General features: G+C 35.8%; 3 protein-coding genes across 5 annotated transcripts; all 3 read left to right on the top strand.

Annotated features, from left to right (window-relative positions):
- The first annotated feature begins 925 nt into the window (after positions 1-925).
- Positions 926-6,653, top strand: LOC117916218 (anthranilate synthase alpha subunit 2, chloroplastic). Of its 2 annotated transcripts, none has more exons than XM_034832140.1 (11): positions 926-1,217; positions 1,508-1,692; positions 1,908-2,097; positions 2,827-2,978; positions 3,439-3,554; positions 3,653-3,899; positions 3,988-4,044; positions 4,274-4,426; positions 5,655-5,735; positions 5,899-5,985; positions 6,181-6,653. In XM_034832140.1, exons 1-11 carry the CDS (start codon positions 983-985, stop codon positions 6,502-6,504), a joined length of 1,827 nt encoding a protein of 608 aa, XP_034688031.1. In that variant the 5' UTR covers positions 926-982; the 3' UTR covers positions 6,505-6,653. The 2 variants fall into 2 exon arrangements, with proteins under 2 accessions (XP_034688031.1, XP_034688030.1); XM_034832139.1 differs by having other exon boundaries at positions 1,499-1,692.
- Positions 6,654-7,047: 394 nt separating this feature from the next.
- Positions 7,048-9,894, top strand: LOC117916219 (probable NAD(P)H dehydrogenase (quinone) FQR1-like 3). 2 transcript variants are annotated; one of them, XM_034832141.1, is made up of 5 exons: positions 7,048-7,286; positions 8,033-8,133; positions 8,254-8,347; positions 8,453-8,718; positions 9,422-9,894. In XM_034832141.1, the coding sequence occupies exons 2-5, from the start codon at positions 8,108-8,110 to the stop codon at positions 9,669-9,671; spliced, it is 636 nt and encodes a 211-aa protein (XP_034688032.1). In that variant the 5' UTR covers positions 7,048-7,286; positions 8,033-8,107; the 3' UTR covers positions 9,672-9,894. The 2 variants fall into 2 exon arrangements, with proteins under 2 accessions (XP_034688032.1, XP_034688033.1); XM_034832142.1 differs by lacking the exon at positions 7,048-7,286 and adding an exon at positions 7,300-7,410.
- A 932-nt stretch (positions 9,895-10,826) lies between these two features.
- LOC117915569 (pleckstrin homology domain-containing protein 1-like) lies at positions 10,827-11,672 on the top strand. Its single transcript, XM_034831154.1, has one exon. It carries the CDS (start codon positions 10,908-10,910, stop codon positions 11,337-11,339), a length of 432 nt encoding a protein of 143 aa, XP_034687045.1. The 5' UTR covers positions 10,827-10,907; the 3' UTR covers positions 11,340-11,672.
- The last annotated feature ends 6,377 nt before the right edge of the window (positions 11,673-18,049 follow it).

Genomic DNA, 18,049 nt, shown 5'->3' with positions numbered 1-18,049 from the left:
AGGCCAATGCAATTCACATGCTCGTTCTGTTGGTCTTACATTGTAATTTGGTAATCTGGACTGGGAGGAAATGGGCCCAGACCAATGCAATTCACATGCTCGTTCTGTTAGTCTTACATCGTAATTTGGTAATCTGACTTGAGAATGATACAGCCCATGATTTTCATGCTTTTCCCATTGGTCGTCCTAGCACTGAAAAGATACGTAGAACTTTAGTTCACCATCACTTCTCTCTCAATTTCACTTTCTTTCTTTTTTTTTTTTTTAAAGAAAGATTTCTTATATTAATAAGGAGAATAAAATATAATTAAAAAAATATAAAAAACTAAAGTGAAATGATTTTCTAAAAATATATCAAAAAAACTTATTTATTTTTAATTTTTCATCATTTAAACATACTCTAAAGTCTCGAATTTTTTTTCAATGTTTTTATCATTATTTCTTCTAAAAAATATATATTTTTTCTTTTTTTTTAATATCCAATCATAAAAAATCATATCTTATAATTTTTTTTTCCTTTGTTGAGCATCTGGGGTTAATTGTAGTTATTTTTTTTTTGTTTTTCTAGGTTTTTTAATATTGTAATTCTCATTACCTTAATTATTTTTCTTTTTTCTTCGTGGATTCCAAAATCCAAATGGATCACAAGTATCATCTCCTCAGATCTATTCCTAAAATCCAAAAGAAAATTCTAATTTGAGTGAAGGAAGTATAAAAATAGAAAAAAGTCAAAAAACAAAAATGCCATGCTTTTTTCGCAATGTCATAAATCTGTCGTTTTAAAAAAAGAAAACATAAAAACGACGTCGTTGGATTACTGTTTTGGAAGGCGAAATTCAAAATTGTCTCTACAGACACATGAAATGAAAGAGTCAGAAGAAGGACCTATAAATCAAGTCGCTCAAACCATAAATAGCGGTTCAGTCTACATTTTTCTCAGCTTCAGTCTCTAAATTTTCTCTGCTTTTCTCTCCTTCTCTCCATGGAAACCCTAGCCGCTTCTCACCGTTTCCTTCCGGCGAATCGAAGATTCGATGCTGCTCCGACTTGCGGTAACTCTAACGGCAGAGCTACGAACGTTGTTTTTGGCAACGGGAGAGGTCTGAATGGAGTTTCGGATAACGGGAGAGCTCTGACATCGGGTTCTCTGGCTCTCGTCAGCTCAGGGCGTCGTTGGCATGCGGTCGCGTGCTTGTCTCACTCGTCCCCTTCACTAGGTATTCCTCTGATTTAGTGTCAGAAGTGAGTGGCTGTGTTTGGCTAGTGGGGAAATGTGGGTAAGGGAAAGGAGATTTGGATTTTTGAATTTTTGGGTTCTCGTTGTTTAGGGCCGGAGAAGAGGCTGCATTTCCTGATATGAGATGCGGAGTTTTGTTTTCTATATTTTATTATTATTATTTTTTTTGTTCTGTTTTTGTTGTGGTTTCTCAATGACCAAACAGGGAATTGTGTTGGTTTTGTTGATGAATTGTTGTGAGTTTTAATTGGTGCGATCCAGTGTTTGCAGTCGACCATTCAGCGAAGTTTTTTGAAGCTGCGAAGAAGGGAAATTTAATTCCTCTCTATCGATCCATCTTTTCTGATCACTTGACTCCAGTTCTGGCTTATCGATGCTTGGTTAAGGAAGACGACAGAGACGCACCCAGCTTTCTGTTTGAGTCGGTGGAGCCTGGTTTTCAGTCTTCCAATGTTGTAAGACCTTTACTCTTTGCACCTATACATAAGGAATAGCAATTGTACGGATATTATGAAAATGTTGGAAGGGTAAAGGATAGCGCAACACCTGGAAATTTTGGATCAGGATTGCGTAAGTGGAGTTAGGCATGCATATGTAAAAGCATATTGATGTGTTCTTTTAGCCTAAATCTGGGCATTTTCTGATTTGCGTTTTTAAATGTTTATGTTAGGGAAGGTATAGTGTCATTGGAGCCCAACCCACCATAGAAATTGTGGCAAAAGAGAATATGGTTACAATTATGGACCATGGAGCAGGTTCTAGGACAGAAGAGATTGTGGAGGATCCAATGTCCATTCCTCGGAGAATGATGGAGGGGTGGAAACCCCAACTCTTAGATGAACTTCCTGAAGCATTTTGTGGTAAGACCCCTGAATTGTTAACTTGAGCTTGTAGAAATCCCAATGAATATCATTTTAATCCTTCATGATTTTGTTAATTAATGTAAATCCAGAAACACATCTGTCTCCATCCGAGCAAAGGCTTGCTGCTGTTTGGGAATGTGGAGGGCAGCTAAGAATAATTTAAATACAAACCGTGAGAGAGAAGATCAATATTGGGAGAGAGAAGATTATTGTTTCATCTTAATCCAACAAAACCTTACTCCATCTATGTGGGTTCAACTGCACATTTTAGTCCAGCTATAACCCTTCCTACAACTGTATAGGTCCTGTTATGTATTACACACTGCTAGAATTTATGTGCAATATTAGGAGGGCATGGAGGATTTTACAAACATTGATTTATCTTTTTGTGATGATGTTATCATAATAATTGTATTATTGAATTTAACCTAGGTATGGTTAGGATAATAATTGTATTTCTGTTTGTTTTGTCTTTTTCTTTTTATTTATATCTACTATCTGAACCAACCAGATAAAATTCTTGGTCGGACTCAGTCTTTTCATTTGTTTTGTCCATCCTTGTGTTTTCTTTTTCTGATTGGAAAAAAATATTTTGCAAGTTTGTTGGTTTTGTAGATTCCTAAGAGATTTCCCGATTGATATATTACTACACAGCTCGTCCTCAAAATGGAAACTTCATTATCAAATAATTAACTATCTTTATTGATTTACTGCTTTTCTGTTCAGGTGGGTGGGTTGGTTATTTCTCATATGATACGGTGCGTTATGTGGAAAAGAAAAAGCTGCCATTCTTGAGTGCCCCTAAGGATGATAGAAACCTACCTGATGTTCATCTAGGCCTCTATGAGGATGTGCTTGTGTTTGATCATGTGAAGAAGGTAGTCTCACTTGATCCATGAATCATTGATTTATTTTAAAACATATGTTTAATCACAGCATCCTATTCTTTGCATTCTTTGCATAAAATTCTGAATATATGTATGTTTTAGAGTTATCTTCCATTTAGGCATTTCTTTAATTTGAATGGAAGGCTTTCTTTTTGCCCCTAAATGTTCTTTAGGGCTCATTCAGACTGAAATAAAAAGTTGGACATCTGTACTTTGTGTCAAATACATATCAATAAAAACACTGATACAATGTTGTAATTCAGAGACTCTTTTATACTGGGGAAGTTCTCATACATGAGTGTCTATGAAGAGGTTGCCATCTTCTTAGTGTTCTCCAGCTTTTAACTATGGAGTTCATCTTGAATGGATAAGATGGTTTCTTTTGTTAAATTGATTTTCTTTCATTTGTTTTTTAAAGATTTTTTAATTGATGTAATTTGTTTGACCTCAGCAAGTGTTTGTGATTCACTGGGTGCGATTAGATCAATATTCTTCTGTTGAGGAAGCTTTCAATGATGGAATGAACCAATTGGAAACTTTAGTTTCAAGAGTGCATGATATAGTTCCGTAAGCATTCATTTTTACCCATCATTCTTGTATCGTTCTTAACATTGATATTCCTTCAAAGTTCATTTTTATCATGTTTTGATGGTTATCAAATTCAGCCCGAAGCTGGCTGCAGGTTCAATAAAATTACAAACTGGCCTTTTTGGTCCTTCATTGGAGAAGTCAACAATGACATGTGATGAATACATGAAAGCAGTATTGGAGGCTAAGGAACATATCCTGGCTGGGGATATATTCCAGATTGTATTAAGTCAGCGTTTTGAACGACGGACATTTGCGGACCCATTTGAAGTTTACAGAGCATTGAGAATTGTTAATCCAAGTCCATATATGACTTATTTACAGGTGTGCTTGCTCTTCCATTTATTTTTGGGTTTAAGTGTTTATTTCATGCTAAAGTCTGACCTTTCATTTATTTATTTCTTGTTACCAGGCGAGAGGGTGTATTCTAGTTGCTTCCAGTCCTGAAATTCTCACGCGTGTGAAAAAGGTTAACTATTACAATGAGCCTAGGATTAATCAAGTCAGTGATGTTATTTTTCCACCACTCTTAATTCTGATGATGGTGACATTTAATGATACCATTCCAAAAAAATTTGTTTTCAACCCTTGTTTTTCTTTTCCTGCAAGGTAATGAGGTTTTTCATATTTTTATTTAGATTTTCATTTTCATTGGCACTGACTATCAAGGATTGGCCCCCTTCCATTCTTATTTGCAGAACAAGATTATTAATCGACCTCTTGCCGGAACTGTTAGAAGAGGGAAGACACCTAAAGAAGATGTCATGTTGGAAAACCAGCTTCGGAATGATGAAAAGCAGTGTGCTGAACACATTATGTTGGTTGATTTGGGAAGGAATGATGTTGGAAAGGTGAAGTGCACCCTAATTTCTTATTTATTCATAATAATTCAATAATTCTGAATGATTCTAGAGTATTCTATAATTTTAGGTTGGAAATAGTTTCTCAACTCCCCTTAACACGCTACTCTGCTTCCATTTTCAAATTTGTTTGTCAAAAATTCTTGGATGAATCCAAATGGTTTCCTGGTAAATTCCTAATTGCAAATCCAAGATATATCTTGCAATGGTGTATTTTCAATGAATGGTTTATGGGAGAGTGATGATTGGGCTCACTAAACATAAGTGGCTTTCTAATTTTGAAAATTTGAGAGACATAAAGTAAAGCTCAATCTACTAAAATTGTAAATTTTCTGGCTACCCATGGATTTGGCATCAGATAAGCCTTCAAAGATATGTTGTTTTTGTGTGGTCTACTTTATTGGTCACATGATTGAAGGGCAACAACCATGCATCAATTGGTCATTATTATTTAGTTGTTATTATAAGTCCTTGAGCTTTGGCTCAAGCCTCAAGTGGCTAGGAGTTGGGCTAGAGATGTGTGAGGTTATAGGTTCTAGTCCCATCAAGGATCGAGAAAAACAACTTGTCAAAAAAGGAAAGTTTAGTTGTTATTAAGTGATTTTCTTATTTGGTTCTTCAGGTGTGGTTGGTGGGTTTTTGTAGCGGGTTTATCTCTGTGTGGTCATTTAGGAGTTTTTTTAACACAATTACATTCCATAGCATCTTGAATAGACCTTGAATAGGAGGGGCTGATTTGAAAAATCTGGTCTGGTTGCCTAACTTTGGACTCTCTTCTTTAAAACTTTGAGCTTTGTAAATGAAGAAAAATGACGGGAATGACTTAAGATAGAACCAATTTCTATTGTCATGTCTTAATGTCTATGTGAATGCTATAGACTTCGAAGATGCATCTTGATTCTCCTTGTAAAACTCACTTGAGTATGGAGGATGTATACAAGTCTCAAATAGTGTCATACTGATGTGTGTTGCACCAAAAAAAACTCCTGTATGTTGATAGATTCTTATGGAAATGGATCGCAATAGTACCATATTACCAGTTATGGATTTAACCATTTAAAGATATCTGAAGTTGCTTCTCTGATGACACTTTATTTACAATTAACATATCTTAATCTTATATGTGTGTGTATATATATATTAAAATTGTCTAAATTTCTTTTTCAGAGCATATGCTTAATGGCCATAATTTTGTAGCTAATACTAGCTGTTCTTACAGGTGTCCAAACCTGGTTCTGTGACTGTTGAAAAGCTCATGAATATTGAGCGCTACTCCCATGTCATGCACATCAGCTCCACGGTAAATATAAATTTTGTAATAATTTATCAAGGCTGTTTTTACATATCATCATAGGATTTGATAACATAATATAAAAGGCAATGGATGCTGGAGAAACAAATTAGTTTGTTATTCAGTATAACAACTGATTCATTACTAATAAAATCCTTAACCGGCTTTGCAGGTTACTGGAGAATTACTTGATCATTTAACCAGCTGGGATGCTCTACGTGCTGCATTGCCTGTTGGAACAGTTAGTGGGGCACCAAAGGTATGCACGCACCAACCTCCTTCCTTCTCTAATTACGCATTTGTGGTGTCTGGTTGTTTGTGGTCCTGAGTTGTGAGAAAATAAATTGCCAAGTCCATCCAGGCTTTCACAAGTACGCTAATGCATGATCTATGTACCTGTTTTCATGAGGGTCCATTTTATGTGGATGACATTGTCAGCTCTGCTACAATACAGGTGAAGGCCATGGAGTTGATTGATCAGCTGGAAGTCACAAGGCGTGGGCCATATAGTGGTGGTTTCGGGGGAATTTCCTTTTCGGGTGATATGGACATTGCCCTTGCTCTGAGAACCATCGTGTTCCCATCTGGAAGCCGTTTTGACACAATGTTCTCATACAAGGATATGAACAAGCGGCGAGAATGGGTTGCCCACCTTCAAGCTGGGGCTGGTATCGTAGCTGATAGTGTTCCCGCTGATGAGCAGAAAGAGTGTGAAAACAAAGCTGCTGCCCTTGCCCGTGCCATTGATCTTGCGGAGTCTTCATTCATTGAAAAATAACTAAGATTTTTTGTCCACCCTTTTTATCCATTTTCAAGTAGCACTAGAGGGAGGAAACTTTTCAATTGGATCTCATGATCCTAAATTGTACAGTGTTCATCAGGTTGAATTTTTAGATCAAATAAAGCTATTTATCTTGTCTTGTGTCTGCTTTTGAGATTTTACCTCAACTCTACATAAAATATGAAAAAAAAATTGCTTTCTTCTTGCATCAAATGAAGCCAGAAAGTGCTTTGCTCTCATGCATATTAACTGTAGAGGCACATACACAGCCACATTGGCTACTTGAGTTTGTGTTCTAATATGTTGAGTGAAATTAGTAAATTACACACTTCTTCTGGTGTGCTCAACCCTTTCATGCGCAAGTCAAAGTTGGACAAACCGCAATTTTGCCCCCAACCATTCATCTTTTTTTTGGGTTGTACTTTTGCCACCAACCAATGTAAAAAATGTACTTTAATTATAACATAAATTGATAGCCTAACTTTTCTCTTGGTTGCTTTGTGTATAGGCTACCCTTTTGTCCCATGTGCACAAGCCAGGCCACTGGTACTGAGGACATGTGATAAGGTTAGTCTATTACCTCGCCTCCCGGAGTAAAATCATCCATTCAATTCGTAAGATAGTGAATGGAGTGCATAAGAGCAAAAATCCAAAGAAGCACATGTGATAAGCCTTGACGTATCATCTGACATGGTACTTGCTTTGAAGAAATTATTATTGCTTCCGTCTCCATCGTCCCTTCTGAAATTTCTTGGCTGCCTCTCCTTCGGATCTGCAAGGTTCACCTATCATAACTCTCTGCTTCTGCTCCTTTGATTTAATTTTTTAATTGGTGGGGTCCTTTTCAAGAAGGGTCATCCGATTATTGGGCTCTTTTTGTTTGATGAAATGTCTGGAATGAATGTATGCTGCTGAATCATGCAGGGTTTTATAGTTTTCTTTTCCTGTTTGTTTTGGGTATTGTTCAGGAAAGATGGTTGTAGGGTTCTTTCATTTGAGTGGTGAATCCACTTCGTTTTTCAGAATTGGATTTGATTTATAATTCTAATTTGGGGAACTTGAAAATCTACCCTGTCAACTTCTCCCTCGCTCTCTATATCTGATATCTGGGCTTACAATTTCCCCCCAAATGTATATATGGGTCTAGGGATTTGAAGTTATATTGTCTTTGAGCATATGGGGGTTTTCAGTTTACATTCAATTTCCTGTCCGTGGTATATAATGGAAAAAAAAAAAAGACAACCAACTTTGGAATTGGATTTGACACCTTCAATATAATGTGTCAATGGGGTCTATGGCTTTTGTGCTCAATTATTATTATTATTATTATTTTATTTTATTTTTTCTGTTTGTTTGCATTCAATTTCCTGCATAAAATAAAAAAAAAAGGAGGGGAAAAAAAACCTGAGAAATTGGACTTGAGATCTCCAATTGCATATTAGACTTCAATCCCGCAGCTGAAGAAATCACACAGCTTGGTGGTACATGCATTATGTGAATTATGTAGGTTTCATTGTCTCAACAGGGAATGCTATTGACTGGACATACTTGCATAAATTGTTGGTGAGCTCAGATCAAAACCCTTCTTCAGATTGCTCTTATGGCAGCCACCAAGGTCTACATAGTGTAGGTGCCTCTGTCTCAGTCATTACTTGCACATGCACACCATTGATTTGAATTTGGAATAATTTGGTTTCCTTCCTTCCTTCCCTAAACAATTACCATTTGTATCTCCTTGCTGTGCAGGTACTACTCCTTATATGGGCATGTGGAGATTGTGGCACGGGAAGTACAGCGGGGAGCTAATACAGTTCATGGTGTTGAAGCAACACTTTGGCAGGTAGTTTTTGGATATCTCAGGCAAAATGTCGGTGAGATAAGAATAGGAGGGCTAGAAATCTTATAGTAGTTTTAATTTACTTTTGACTGGATTGGGGTGGAACAGATACCTGAAACACTCCCTGATCGGGTGTTAGAAAAGATGAAGGCCCCTCCTAAAGCAAATGATGTTGCAGAGATCAAACCAGAACAACTTTCAGAGGCTGATGGTTTTCTATTTGGGTTTCCTTCTCGTTTTGGCATGATGCCAGCACAATTCTTGGCCTTCTTTGATGCCACAGATGAGCTATGGGCATCTCAAGCTCTTGCAGGCAAGCCGGCTGGAATCTTTTGGAGTACTGGTTTCCATGGGGGAGGGCAGGAGAATTCTGCGTGAGTTTCTTCCTCTTCCTTTTGCTAGCTCTTATTTATGATGTAAGTATGCTGATATTGCTAGTGTAAATTTTCTTCTATATTTGATCCATTTGATAGGTGAATTTGCAACTTTTTGAACTGTCTCGTATATGTTCCCTTAAGAGGCTCCATGTAGCTTTCTCACATTTAACCCCCTTCTTAATATTGGGTAATGTCAAGGTGCAAAAGACTAGGAATGGAAATTTCTAATTGCTTGTTACTCTGCGTCTGCCAGTTCCAAGCTTTCTCCTACACAATTTTCTTTGGAATTTTCAAGATAATAACTACATCCCTTCTGGTTAATTAATGATGATTTCTCATTCCATCGTTTCTCATTCCAGCAAGTAATTCTTTTTCCTTTTGATAAGTTCTAAAACACCTATGGGAACAAACCTTGGTCACTCCCACAAGTATCTAATGACTCGTAAATTTCAATTCCTAAACATTATTTCTCCTCATGGTTTAGGGTTTTAGGGTTTATCTTGGAAGTATTATGGCTTGGAACATATCAAAGGAAAAGGCTGGTGACTAATGCTTTGGACCATGAGGGAGTCTAAAAGTGAAGCTAATTACCAATGAACTATTGCTTGTCTCAGTTTTTTTCCTGGTTCTCCAGTTAAGCAAAAGCTGGTAATTAGTTGATTTTCAGTGTTCTAATCTTCCTTCTAATCCGTCTCTGCAGATTAACAACCATTACGAAGTTAGCACATCATGGCATGATCTATGTTCCTCTTGGGTACACCTTTGGGAAAGGGATGTTTGAGATGAATGAGGTGAAGGGTGGCTCTTCCTATGGCGCTGGGACATATGCAGGAGATGGATCTCGTCAGCCCACAGAGCTGGAACTCCAACAAGCCTTTTACCAGGGTAAATATGTCGCAGAAATCGTTAAAAAGCTCAAAGTTTTGCCCCACCCTCCAGCCCCAGCGTAGCAAAATCCCGTTGTGGATGATACTGTACTAGAAGTTGAAGGAAAATACAAACTTTAACAGCTTCAGAATTGATATGCTATTAACTTATGGACAATTCTGAAGGAACCTTACAAAAAAAATGAGATCTGTAACACACCATTCTCAAGCAATAGGATCTTTTGTAAGCCCCGTTAAACACCTCTTTCAATGCTTTTAGGACAAATTAGCTTATTCATTTACTTTCTATTTTTTTTTTATTTTTTAAAAATAGAGATTTTTATCTTAAAAGGGTGTCTGATTGGCCCAATGAGTTGCTGAGTTTTCATGAAGCTAAAACAGCTGGGAAGCCTAGAAAATGCATGATAGGGAATGATTTATAAATTATAGGGACAGATTCTTTATACAGGCTGTGCCCAACCCAATATATATTGGGCTTTTCTCAATGGCACTTCTTTACTGTCTCACCAACTCCCTGTTTGGACTGATACGAATTTGAGGGGGAATCTCCTGCTTTTTTATATTTTCTCTTGCTTCTCTCATTAGTCGCCTAGATTATTGGCCAAAAGAATATAACCCCACCTATCACCCACCTATCAAAAAAATATTGTCTCATCAACCAAATGAAGACTTTATTTGAAGAGTTATTTCATTAAAAGGATGAATAATCCTAATTTCAAAATCTAATTTTTTTTTATATCTTTTAAGTTCAAAAAAGTTAATTTTTGATCAAATTCCCCTTTTTCTTGTAAAAAAAAAAAAATATATTTTTATATTAAAATATGCATGTAAAAATCTAAAGATCAAAGGATATTTATGTAAAAAATGATTTATTTTTGAAGTTCAGATTTACAAAATTGAGATTATTTCTTAAGTTAGAAGACATTTGAAATATTTTGTTTGATTCATTATGATAGCTAAGAAGAAAAACTAAATACGACAAAAATAATTTATAATTTTTTTATTGGTATATAATTCTAAAAAAAGTGAAAAAAAAAAAATCTGTCATATTTTTTTCACTTTTCCACTATTCGAACTGACTGGTTAAGAATGACATGTACTATCTAAAGCGACATCGTTTTCCCGACTGACAAAATTGAAAATTAATTAAGACACTTCCTCCCGGCCCAACTAATTCGGCTATTTTTGGTAACCTCCTTGTCAAAACGACGTCGTGTTGCCTAAACCGAAGTTTCACCTCCTCTGCCCTGGCTTTGACTCTGAGAACCTAACATCTTCGTTTTCCATCGGAAGCTGAAAATGGAGGGCCTGTGGCGAGCCGCGGCTGGGCTGGACCCGAAGCCAGAGGACTACGAGGGCGTGGATTTCTGGTCGACCCCCGAGCGAGCCGGCTGGCTCACCAAGCAAGGCGAGTACATCAAGACCTGGCGTCGCCGCTGGTTCGTCCTGAAACGAGGCAAGCTCTTCTGGTTCAAGGACTCCTACGTCACCCACGATTCCAAGCCACGTGGCGTCATCCCGGTGGGCACTTGCCTCACCGTCAAGGGCGCCGAGGACGTCCTCAACAAGCAGTTCGCCTTCGAGCTCTCCACCAACCGGGACACCATGTACTTCATCGCCGACTCCGAGAAGGAGAAGGAGGAATGGATAAACTCCATCGGACGCTCCATAGTCCAGCATTCGAGATCCGTCACGGATTCCGAAGTCGTCGATTATGATTGCAAACGGTGATCTGTGTTTGTGCTTGTATACACCAGAGGTGCGCTCCATCTCGTTAATCCTCTATACGCGTGTGTACATAATATCGTTTTCGTGGCTCTATTTGTAAAGAAAATTGTATTTTCTTTTCTTGTTGGATCTGTAATTTTCTTTAATTTGAGTCAGTTGTTGTTCTAATTGTGGCGCTCTCCTTTCTACGGGTTTGGATCGATTTCAAAGGGCTTTGGAATTTGTGATCTTTTATCGTTTCCTTTTGTTTGATTTCTTTTACAACTTCTTATTCGATGCAAATTCTGTGTTAGTTCTGTGGTTTTTTAGAGTGAGAGATTGTTGAGTTTTCTTTTTTGTGATGAATTCATTTGCTTTAGTTCAGCGTAGAGTGTTTTTCCATTTCTGTTATTGGATTGTACTTCTTTATCGGTCTGTTAACGCACGAATCTATTGTGTTGGAGGTTCATCAGCGATCCTAGGATTCTTTCCCTTTTTGTGCTGCTTTGGAGGTGTAGAACAAGAGGTACAATTTTACTGGTAGATTATAATTCAAATCCTTACACCGAGAGGATTTTCCCTAATTGTACGTGTTTTTGCCATTTTTTCTTTCATCTCAGTAAATCTGTGGAGGCTTAGCTGCAATCTTAGGATTCTTTCCCTTTTGGTGCTCCTTTGGAGGTCTAGAAGAAGAGGCACAATTTGACTGGTAGTTTATCATTTCAAATCCTAATACCGATGGAATTTTCCCTAATCGTATGCGATTTTGCCATGTTTGCCTTCTTCTTAGCAAATCTGTGTAGCTGTCAGACCATTCTTAAACATACTGTGAGTATGTTGGCCTTTGTGAACATCTCTAACAGGATAGTTCCAAAGCTGTGGCATGGACATTTTTAAAACCGCTGTAATTACATTAAGATATATTTAGACTGCTAAGTTATAAGGTTCATCTTGATATTTAAGCAAACCGCAGTTCTAAGAAGAAGAAGGAAATAAAAGGTGAAATACTTATCAGAGTGACATATCTAACTGGTTCTTCTCTTCTAAGTGGGCGAATATAGCCTTGACTCTTTGAGAAGAATTGCTGAATCGAAGTTTAGGTAGGCAACTTGCTTGTAGACTTCCATGTATATTTGAATTTGGTGCTGGATTAGAGTTACTGTATTGGGTTTTAGATAGGCGACCTTCTTTCGAACTTTCATTTGTTTTGAGGAACAACTGTATTGGTTTCTAGACAAGAGTCCCAAAATCTACACCTTCGAACTTGGTGCTTGAGAAGAACTACTGTATAGGTTTTTAGATAGGCTTGAGCTTGAAATATGCACCTTTGGAATTGGTGCGTAAGAATGATTCCTTGACACTACTAGATCCTTCCCACGCCTCTGTATGCAAACCAGCGGACCTGCAAAGTGAGAGTAGTGTCAGTGCACCTTATGGGTGTCCCATTGGCAAGTTAAAAAGGTTCTGGGATAATGAACAAGAGAGATAACTGAAATCTCAAATTTCAAGGCTAAGAACATATTGCAGTGAATGTGAGTGTGTGAGTGTCCATCTTAGAGATGTGTCTTCATCTTGGGGGAACATTACCTTTAATAGCTGAGGGGCGTTCATCTATAGATGTCCATCTTAGAGATGTGTCTTCATCTTGGGAGAACATTACCTTTAATAGCTGAGGGGCGTCGAAGAAGTATAAAGAAGTGGTTGGCGACTGCAGTTGTAGTGTGGTGAGTCAGTAATTGAGCCTTTCCTATCCTGTTGTCATTTTTTAGATAGGGAAGCTTGCCTCCAAACTTGCACGCCAACTTTGATCTCTGCACTTTTGAATTGGTGCTTGATCAAGCAGCCATGGAGTTACCAATAGTTTGATGCTGGAACTTAGATTAAAAACAACTGGGATTTGCCATAGGCAAGTGAATTTGTGAACGTGCGCCGATGTGAGATGCTTCATTTTTTTTTTTTCGATAAGTAAACACAAATATATAAGCAAAGGCAAACGCCGCAAAGTACACAGGGAGTATACGAGGCGACAACGGCCTCACAACACAGAACCAAAAAACAAACAAAAAACCCACCAGCCCTCAACTGGAGGCTAGCCACTCCAGGAAACCTATAAGGGAGCGGGATTCCGCACCATTATACAACTTTGCCCACCCCCACATATTACAAACAAAAGAATATTTAATTTTCTGTATAGCTAGCTCCCCCCCCCCTAAATGCTAATCTATTCCTTTCTTTCCACACCGTCCAAAAGATGTGAGATGCTTCATATGAGATTATTTAGAGAAACAAACAAGCTACTAAATTTCTATGTTGGCACATAGCCAAGCCCAAGTGGAAATCTAGAAGTTACAGAATCATCAGCCTGCATATCTGAGCAGGAAGTTAAATTTATTGGAATCTGCCCTTTGAAAGTGATTATCATTGCTGAGGTTGAGCATCTCAGATGGAACAACAACAGTGGGTTTATCAAGGAAACTGACCTTAATATGAGGTTCTTTTTAGAGATTGAAGCTCCGTAGGAGGGTAGATTCCCTATGCTGGGAGGAGAGATTTCTCTACTGTATGAAGGTGACATGATAGTCAAGATAGCGCCTTTTCCCTTGTAGTGGTGGATATGACAGCCTGATACTCCATCCCCATTCCATTGCAGTCACAGGAATACAGAAATGGAATGAGAAGAGAGTAATCCTTAGATACATGTAGTGTGGAATTTGTGGATGTGATCAAGCACAATTCGCTGGATCAATTATTTCTCATGACATATTGTAGAACTTTTACTTTCGGTCTCCAAAATAGGATAATTAGAATCAGGAAACTAGTAGTTAGAAATTGGAACAAATTCTCAGAATTAAAAGCCATTGCACAATTTGCTATTCGTCTCACTAAAGCTACCCAGAACCAATTGTCAAGCACGTGTATAGATTTGCAACAATCTTCTTTGTCTTCATCACCACAAGTGCACCTCTGATAACCGTCATGATTCCCCTTTTAGCATGGAATTCATATCCAAGATCATCTGGTTGTCCCATTGATAACATATTCTTCTTTAAGCCCTTCACATGTTGTATATCTAGAATAACACGAATCACACCATCATTCATTTGTACTTTGATGGAGCCAACATCAACAATCTCCCAGGCATGATCATTAACCATGTACACTAATCCTCCTGAGATGAGTTCATATTGGTAAAACCATTCTCATGAAAAATCATATGTCATGTTGTTGCTAAGTCAATCAAACTTTAGCAAATCTTTTTTTTGCCTTTCGCAATTGTTGTTGCCTCACTATATAAGATTTGACCTTCATCGGAAGTACTTGCTACACGACTTTGAGTATTTAATGGCATAGATTCTTTCATTTTCATGTTTTTCTCTACCCCTTTGTAGTGTCAACACTCATTTTTTACGTGCCCTTGCTTTCTATGGTGATATCATTTAACTTTCTTCTTATCTTGGGACCTTGACTTATTTTGTTTGAGACTCTTACTAGAATCATGTTTTGTTGATCTTTCTTTAGAAATAAATAAAGGCTCAGTTTACTAAGAAGATGATATTTTGTCTTCCTTGTTTTTACGCCTACTTTCTTCCTTAAGTATAGTGGCCGCAACATCATTAAAGACTAGCACTATCCTCAAAGCACCATTTTCCACATTTATGATAAGATAATCATATGAATCAAGAAGACTTTGGAGTAGAAGTTCAACATGTCCTTTTTTTTTTTTTTTTAATATTATGCTCCATAGTTGATAGTTGAGAGGATAGAGTTTTCAGGGTGTTAATGTGTTCAATCATTGAAGTAGATTTTGACATCTGAAGAGTGTAGAGTTTTCTTTTCAATGAGATTTTTTTGTGCAATGACTTGGATTTATATAGTTTTGTCAAAGTATCCCAAATTTCTTTTGCTGACTATAATTCTGAGATGCTTGATAGTATATTATCTGTTATTGCTAATTGCAAGCTTGAAACGACATCCCGTCTATTTGCTCACTTTTTGTCTTCAACATTTTTTTACCTTTCAATAATTGCTTCTAGTCAACTTTTCTTCCTCAAGATGACTTTCATTTTCATTTCCATAGCCCAAAGTTGCTCTTATTGAATTTTTCTATTTCAAATTTTGTCGCCATTTGTTTCACTTTTGCAGTGAACAATAACCCAAAATAGTAGTAAGTGCCTATGTTAAATACACAATGATCCCCCTTAAAACTTGCTTTTCTTAGGCTCTATCACCCTTTTGATAGAACTTTTTTAGACATGTACTAATCACACAAGTAACCATCTATTGTCTTAAACTTAGGATCTAATACCATTGTTATAAAATGATATATGTAGTGATAATTTAAAAATAAAATAATAAAAAAATAGAACAATAAATAAAACAATGGGTAGAAAATATTTACATAATAAAACTCTCTTAATTATGAGGGAAACATTCTTGAAGCAAGACTAAAAAAAATTCACCATGAAGACAAAATTAAAACCTCTCTCAATTAGAAAAAAAGAACATAAAAGTTTACACAAAAATAAAAGCCTTTTTTTTTTAATGAATAGGTTGGAGACTTTGGCACAAGAAAGCTTCCCCCTCTTTGTCTTCTTCCTATGTGAGATAACTTCAACCTTAGTATGAGCACCTTTGATATCCCCAAGTGATTGAGTTGGTGCTTGGGCAACATAAGTGAAAGGTCTGGCCACAAAGCCATAGGAGGGTTTGTATCCCACAATGGGTGAAACTCAATCTTAGAAAGTGTGTGAAACAGTGTGCCAAAAGTCACATGGCCAATGTATGTAGAACAATAGTCGAATGCAGTAGAGATGAAGTCATATTATAGGTACAATGGAGATGTTGTGACAACGAAGGAGATAAGAGTCGTAAGATGTGTGATGGAGGAAGATAGCATGGTGAGAAAGAAGTTATTAGAAGAGAGTGAGAGGTGTAACTTTTTTATTTTATTTTATTTTACCAAAGGTTTATAGAAATGTTTAAAAAATTAAATAAATAAGGTTTTTATCATATAAATGAACAGTGTTATATATTTAATATAAATATTTTGTACATCATGCATAATTGCTAAACAAGTTAACCACCTACCACATTGCAAGTTGAAGTCAGGAGAAAGTATTATATTATATAATGTGTAATTACTAAAATTGCATATGAAACAAACCAAAAGATTATGAAACAAGAAAAGAAAATCAGCACAAGTCATTAAAATATCATCTTTGTCATTGAATGCAAGGTTGATATTGATATCAACTAGCCAAAAGCCATAACAAACAAAATTCGCAATATATTGCATTTTAAAACTACCAATCATTGAATCAAATTCTAAATTCAAAATAAACATGCACCAGCAACTCTACTATAATAAATCTAGTAAAAAAATTATTTATGTTCAAATATTTCTTTGTGTTGTACATCTTTGGCTTCAGTGGTTGAAGTTTCCTTCACATCCAAGATAGTAATATTTAATTTTTTTTTTGTTTTTTAAAGAAAATATCTCAAATCATAACCTTCCCTTTATAATGCCCAATCCGACTGCAATTGGACTTTTGCTCACTCTCAGTCGGCAAATTGTCAAAGCAACGCCAAACAACTAGGCACCAGGCACCAACAGACAAGAACACTGACATATTAGCTGAGAAATTAAGGAGGTTGACTATTCTTGCGTTTGCGGGAAAATTCTAGGGTACCTCTTCGGTACCTACCCAAAAAGCTTTTCAAGCCATTGGATGTCCAAGATTACATCTTGACCATCCATTTTAAATTTGAAATAAAAATTCCACTTAACCAGTTAAGGGAAGAACCGGTTGTGACATTATTTCTTCCTCCATTCTCAACAATTTTGGGTTTAAATAAAATAAATATTAGATAAAAATATAATTGGAAAAAATAAAAAATAAAATGATATAAAATTTGAAAACATATTTATTAACAAAAAAAAAATCATCATATATCATAATTACATTATTTTATTTTTAACAAATTATTAAACATTTAAATTCAACATAAAAATGAATATGGTAATATTTTAATATGAAATAAGTATTTTCATAAAAATTCAACATTTTGGTAATCATATGTAAAGTTTAAGTAATTAGATCGTCCTAATTTTTTTCCGTACTCTTCAAATTTTACATTTTTTGAATTTAAGGTTTTTAAAGTTAAATTACAATAAAATAAATTACTAATACTCTTTTAAGTTACTAATGATAGTATTTTCGAAAATAAATTTGTAATTTCAAAAATTTTAAAATTAAAAATCAATATGAAAAATGTGATAAAAGTACCAAACATGTATTTATCACATTTTTCATACCATTCTCATATTTTTCGTACCCTAAATTATTTATATTTTTAAAATTTTAGATTTACTTTTTAACTTGAAATAACAATAACATAGTTTAATAATATTATTTTGAGTTATTATTGATAGAATTGTTAAAAAAAATTAAGCATTAAAAAAATTTTAAATTGGAAATAATGTAAATTATCCTAAAAAATTAAAAAATTAAAACACTAAAAAATTAGAGAGAATATGAAAAATGTGAGAAAAGGTATGAAGATTATGAGAAATCTTCACATTCTTCATACCTTACCTCACATTCTCCGTCCCCTAAAATTTAACAAATTTTCGATTTTTTTTTCCACTTAAAAATATAAATAATATTGTTTATTGATATTAATCAAGCTTAGAAATGATGAATATTACTTTTAAGAAAATTAAAAAATTAAAA

The sequence above is a fragment of the Vitis riparia genome, chromosome 6 (genome assembly GCF_004353265.1).
Source record: "Vitis riparia cultivar Riparia Gloire de Montpellier isolate 1030 chromosome 6, EGFV_Vit.rip_1.0, whole genome shotgun sequence".
Classification (NCBI taxonomy): domain Eukaryota; kingdom Viridiplantae; phylum Streptophyta; class Magnoliopsida; order Vitales; family Vitaceae; genus Vitis; species Vitis riparia.
The sequence above is the reverse complement of the archived record's forward strand: the minus strand, read 5'-3'. Positions and strand labels throughout refer to the sequence as shown.

What these genes read in the sequence shown, in the direction of transcription:
- LOC117916218 (XM_034832139.1), top strand. Translation starts at nt 983, where the DNA reads ATGGAAACCCTAGCCGCTTCTCACCGTTTCCTTCCGGCGAATCGAAGA. An exon ending in ACTTCCTGAAGCATTTTGTG is followed by an intron (nt 2,098 to 2,826) that starts GTAAGACCCCTG and finishes TTTTCTGTTCAG; the next exon opens with GTGGGTGGGTTGGTTATTTC. An exon ending in CATATATGACTTATTTACAG is followed by an intron (nt 3,900 to 3,987) that starts GTGTGCTTGCTC and finishes TCTTGTTACCAG; the next exon opens with GCGAGAGGGTGTATTCTAGT.
- LOC117915569 (XM_034831154.1), top strand. Translation starts at nt 10,908, where the DNA reads ATGGAGGGCCTGTGGCGAGCCGCGGCTGGGCTGGACCCGAAGCCAGAG.
- LOC117916219 (XM_034832141.1), top strand. Translation starts at nt 8,108, where the DNA reads ATGGCAGCCACCAAGGTCTACATAGT. An exon ending in GCCACCAAGGTCTACATAGT is followed by an intron (nt 8,134 to 8,253) that starts GTAGGTGCCTCT and finishes CTTGCTGTGCAG; the next exon opens with GTACTACTCCTTATATGGGC. An exon ending in GGAGGGCAGGAGAATTCTGC is followed by an intron (nt 8,719 to 9,421) that starts GTGAGTTTCTTC and finishes CCGTCTCTGCAG; the next exon opens with ATTAACAACCATTACGAAGT.